Source organism: Nicotiana attenuata, chromosome 2 (genome assembly GCF_001879085.1).
Source record: "Nicotiana attenuata strain UT chromosome 2, NIATTr2, whole genome shotgun sequence".
Taxonomy (NCBI): domain Eukaryota; kingdom Viridiplantae; phylum Streptophyta; class Magnoliopsida; order Solanales; family Solanaceae; genus Nicotiana; species Nicotiana attenuata.
In genome coordinates this window covers 3064010-3069918 of record NC_031990.1, presented here as the reverse complement: position 1 = coordinate 3069918, position 5909 = coordinate 3064010, and the positions used below count along the sequence as shown (strand labels likewise).

Genomic DNA, 5909 nt, shown 5'->3' with positions numbered 1-5909 from the left:
ATTAAGGCTATAATGTTCCGAGGCCAATCTATATTGGGTAGTGGTGGAAGTGGAGCATGGTAAATCGAGATCTAGTTCGTAATACCCCCCCCCCCCCCCCCCCCAAATTTTAAGAATAAATATAGATAGCTTTTAGATTTGAGAAGAATCTTACTTTTTGTTTGATTTAGAAGAACTAAATTTAATCTATTCTTGTCCCTATGAAACAACATGGCTTTGGGGAAGAAAGCCACACAGGCACGCAAAAAACGAGGGACTGGTTGATCGGGAATCCGACAGAATTCAAAAGAAGTATGGAGAATTTGGTGAGCCCAGATCATGTTGAGAAGAAAAGAGAAGTTGGCCTGAATTTTTTTCGGCAGAAGCTGTACATTTCCGCTAGAAGAATGTGAGTTTGTTTTTCGGGATGACTCCACGCGCTTGAATAATGTAAGAAACACTTTCTTTGCCATGTCAGCATATTGTGATTAAATGACACAGTAAAGACCTCGTTAAAGTGTTCAAATGAAACAAACTTGAGATGAAGTGTCTAAGTGAAAAGTGAGGACAACTTTAAGAGGTTGTGGATGTATTCTGCCACCAAAATAGATAGTAGTATATGATACATGCATTGCGCTGGTTGTGATTGAATATTTGCAATTGGTACAGCCTCAGAGGCGATGAAGTTGTCTCTGCAGAACTACTCTGTGTATATGTGCTCAAGGTTTCTTCATTATCTTTCACCCTATAAATAGACACATGCATATATATATCATTTTTGGTGATTTACATAATTATCTTTTTGTCCATGAGTATATTGTTGTAGTACTTTCGTATATGTATCTTATACCAGTTCATCAGTTCTGCAGCCTACGGATAGAATGGATTTACCAATATTGCAGAATTATATCTTGTACTTGTAGTCAACGATGTTCCTGTATTGTACATCTATGAGTACCGAAAAATTTGAATTTGTTAATCTTTGTCATCATAACAAACTAAATAAAAGAAATTAAGAATTTTCCACCACCTATACATACTATTTAGTTGCACTCAACTTCTATAGCTTGTTTTAAACTTAATCACATAGAGAGCTGTAGTGTTATTGAGAAGTGAGAACTAAATGTTTTTCTTTGTGTTAGATAAGCTATCTTGGTATTTAGTTGTACTCTAAACCTACAGTTTTTTTCCAACATACCTATTATCAATTTGTTTGACTCATAGACAAGTTTTATTAGTTTTGACAGAGTATCCACAATATCTTATATGTGACTACATTGTCAAACCAAGAACTTAGAAAACTACTTAAGAGTCTTCGATTTCCATCTGCGCCATCATGCCAAATGTCTAAGTGAACTATTGAAACATGCTATAGGAAACAAAGAAAAGTAACCGGTGTCATTAGTTATGAGGGGCATTGGGAGCCTTTACAAGTGGAATCGATATCAGTTATATGGATCTTTGAGTAACAATGAATCTTTTGAAATTAATGGAGTAGAAGAAGATGCGCTAAACTGTATGAGTTTGACGAAAGAAGGAGAAGTTTCTTAAATTGAATAAGAGTGGACTGAATATGTAAAATGCTAATCCTGACTTTAGAAGGGAGAAGGAAAATTTTCAGAAGCTAGGGAGAGATATCTAAAATTTATACATACCGAGTCTTCAATAACTTAAACATATTCAATGGCACATGTCAAGGCGACCCGAGGGATGGAGAACATTGTCAACAACATTTCGAAGTTCATGTGGAAAGGAACAGCTCATATACCAAATCAACAAGGAAGCAGAAATATACCTGGGTTGCTGCCATGAAGGAGTGGGCCACACAGAACCATCGCAGACACGGGGGGAAGGGGAACAAAATTCCAGCTGACAAAATCACAAAAGATCTATTGAATGGAGAATTGACTTTTTGCGGAGATGTTAAGTCAGAAGAATTGGTCATACCACAAAACATGACATCTTGAGTTATTTTCCCATGTGTGAGATCCTTGTAAAATAAATTTTGCTGGACGACAGCTAATAGACAGTGGCGGATCTATGATCTCTAAAGAACAGATCCACCACTACCAAACATATATTTTTCCTCTAGCTTATGGTGGAGAATGAAGGTATTTAACAGCAATAAAGGTATTAGAAGTTATTGTCATGCATGGTCCCTTTGTCATTCCAACAGAAAAGTTAGAAAGTTAATTATGCAGGTCTTCAAACAGAGGGGTAAAGTCAAATTGGACAAGAAATTACTTATCTAAGTATGATTCTGCAATCCAATAAGCAAAAACTTGCAGGAAATTGATCTTAAATCTTGTAAAAAGAAACTTGAGTCGCATTTGAAATTCAATTTTGAGATCTGGGTTTTTTTTGAAGAGTACACTACCAACTGTTAGTTGCGTCACCTCCACCAAAGCAGATGCCGTAGTCGTCCTCGCTGTGCCCCGAGCTCCGGAATAAGAATAATAGGCCTCTTCCTGCAGCTGCTATTTTTCGCCATATCCATTTACTGTGCTAACAGAATGAATATAAAAATAGCTGCCGACTGCCGAAATTTGCGATGGACTAAGATAGAAGCGTAGAACAGGGCACCAGCGTCACCTATTAGTCTGATCAACAACTAAGCTTTTTTTATAATATAGGTCAACTCTATAACATTTGTTTTAGCCAAAACTAAATGTGTAAGAAAATTTGTATGTTTGTTAATTTATTAAATTAGTGTCATTATAAATCCTTTCTTTTATTGCGCTAGAGTAGCCTTTTGAAGTGGTCATCAAATTGAACTTTGCTACATCGTTTAGTAATAACAACTTTTCATCAGTTCTCCATATATTTTTCAGGATCTCCTAAAATGCCTAGAAATCTTTCACAGTTGACAACAGCTCCACTAGAATCTCACCATTCCCTCTATATAAACAGTTACAGACTCTTCACCTCAGTCACAAGTGAACCAAAACTGATTAAAGAAAACTTGCTAATTTATTACGAGTTAAAATATGGAAAAAAGAAAGAGTCTGCTGCTATTAGTGCTGGTACTTTTCTCTGCACTAGTGGCCTCTGTTGGCGGGCATTGGAGAGAAAGAGATGAGGAAGAAAGTGAGCAAAGAACTCAAGGAGAAAAATGGTTTTTGCTGCGTCACTTACATGATGTAGTGAAAACTGATGCTGGGGTCATGAAATTGGTGAATGGTGGATATCGTAGAGGAACATCTTTCCACAGTCCAATGCATATTGGTTTCATCTCTATGGAACCCAATAGCCTCTTCATCCCTCAGTACCTTGATTCTAATCTTCTCCTCTTTGTTCACCATGGTAAACTTAATTTTTTGGCTTTACCTTCGACAGTGTTTTAGACTTTTTACGCTATCAGATCACATAAAAGATAACTACATGTAATTTAAAATAAATAAAAGTGCCCAAAAAATAAGTCTGCTACAATATGTTAAAATAACATTGATTTTTTAAAAAAGAATGTCAGTGTCTTTAGGTTAAATCCTTTTCATAATAAGCCAGAATGTTCATTTTCTATGAAATGAATACAGGGGAAGCAAGAGTTGGACACATCTACGGGGATGAATTAGCAGAAAGGGGTTTGAAGCCCGGAGATGTGTACACAATTCCTGCTGGATCAGCTTTCTATTTGGAGAATAGAGTTGAAAACCAGAGACTTCACATTATTTGCAGTATTGATGTTACCTCTGAATCCATGGGATGGCATGCTTTTCAGGTACCGTAAGCCAATTTCTCAAAAATTGGTGATTTAATCCATTTCTTGTCTTACGTTTTATAGTCCTTTTTTCCAAAATTTTTTTAGTAACTCATGTAACTATTTTGCAGTCTTTCTTCATTGGTGGTGGAAATTATCCTACATCCATTCTTGATGGATTCGACCATACTACATTATCAACTGCTCTTAATGTAAGTATTCAAGTATATTACCTTTTCTTGCTACATTTGTCAGTGGAAAATAAAAAAAACTGAATCAAGATAAATATTGTATAACTCCAGGTATCGATAGCAGAATTAAGCACGTTCTTGGCAAGGCAATCTTCCGGACCGATCGTGCATTTATCTCGTTCTCATCACACACACACTTGGTCCAAATTCTTGGCCCAAGAACCCCACAAGAGACTAGCTCACTTGAAGAGGATTGTGAATTTTGAGGAAGAAACTACCCCAAAGGAAGAGGAATACACATGGTCATTGAGAAAATTTCTATTTACTTTGTTAAACAGGGAAGATGTTGTCGAGAGAGTGAATCATAAAGCTCCATCAGCGTATAATCTCTACAACAGGAAAGCCGATTTCAAGAACGACTATGGATGGAGCAAGAAGTTGGATGAGTCTAATTATTCCCCTCTAAAGATATCTGGAAATGGCGTTTATCTTGTCAATTTATCTCCGGTAAGGACCCTCTCTTTATTCAAGGTCATCATACATGAAAATATGTATTATAAAAATTCGGAAATTACAGTCACGGAATTAAGCATGGTGGTGCAGTGATCCTACGCAGTCAATGGCTTAAAAATCGTAAATTTGCCTAAGGCAGGTGGTGAACTTTGATTAAGAAAAATCTCAAATCTCCTATTGTGACAGCAAATCTTAGTTGACATGGTCCAAAATGTATCGTAATAGTGTGTTTTTTTTTCTTTGTTACATGTGTTTATCTAAGTTTGTTGGTTAATGTAGGGATCCATGATGGCACCTCATGTTAATCCAACGGCAATAGAGTATGGAATAGTGTTGAAAGGGACAGGCAGAGTCCAAATTGTGTATCCAAATGGGACTTTAGCCATGAACGCTAAAGTACGAGAAGGGGACGTTTTTTGGGTGCCGAGGTACTTCCCCTTCTGCCAAATTGCTTCAACAAATGGCCCGTTTGAGTTCTTTGGTTTCACGACATCAGCAAGGAGAAACCATCAGTAGTTCTTGGTGGGTAAGAACTCATTGATGCAGAGCTTGAGAGGGCCAGAATTTGCAGCTGCATTTGGTATAAGTGAGAAGAGGCTTAAGAGGATTGCCAATGCTCAAAGTGAACAAGTCATCTTGCCATCATCGTCACCGGCTTCTCTGCATGACAAGGCAACAGAGCCAGAGAGGAAGAAGATGGTCAAGTTTGAAAGGATGATAGGGAGCTTTAGCAACAACATGATCATGGGTTTTGATTAGTTTAGTTTAGTTGAAATGCTATCTAGTTGGGCTAGTCAAGTTTTGGCATGAAAGTTAGGAGGCAATCTTAGAACTATTTTGTTCTTTTTTGGTCTGTTTTTTCTTTCTTTTTGGATTTTGTTTTCTTGGTCCTCTTGGACACAAGAGGCCATGTCCTCTTTGAGTTTTGAATAAGACGGATTTGTTTTCGCACGTTCCATTGATGGCTCAAACTGCATTAAGAAACTTTAGAGTTTCACTTGGAATATACAATAATCACTCTCGAAATGTACATAAACTCCCAAAACCTAGATTATCGTAAGTCACGAACTACAGAAACAAAACAGTATTTCTATACTCTAGAGTATAACAAAAGGAAATAAAAGAAGTGTTTGACATGGGGAAGAGTAGATAGGGACTCCGAGGTATGCGGACGCGGCAGATATACCTTGAAGCCTCTACAGTTACCTCGCCTCACTGATAATGCGGCTGATAAGCGGTACCTAGATCTGCACACGAAAAACATGTGCAGGAAAGGGCATGAGTACACCACAACGGTACCCAGTAAGTGCCAAGCCTAACCTCAGTCGAGTAGTAACGAGATCAAGTCAAGACCTACTAGATTATATATAATAAAATAAGACAGAATGAAATATCGCAGTAAGAATAAATACTGAAATTTAACAAGAATGTAATCATGGAAAAACAACACCTCAGAACATAGAGATAACAATAGGGGATCTCCCAAGACACTGTCCCGTAGTCCCAAACTTAAATGTGCTGGGGGATCT

General features: G+C 37.4%; 1 protein-coding gene across 1 annotated transcript; it reads left to right on the top strand.

Annotated features, from left to right (window-relative positions):
• On the top strand, positions 2925-5336 carry LOC109222535 (vicilin-like seed storage protein At2g28490). Its single transcript, XM_019386882.1, has 5 exons — positions 2925-3282; positions 3513-3697; positions 3808-3888; positions 3979-4374; positions 4660-5336. Exons 1-5 carry the CDS (start codon positions 2967-2969, stop codon positions 4894-4896), a joined length of 1215 nt encoding a protein of 404 aa, XP_019242427.1. The 5' UTR covers positions 2925-2966; the 3' UTR covers positions 4897-5336.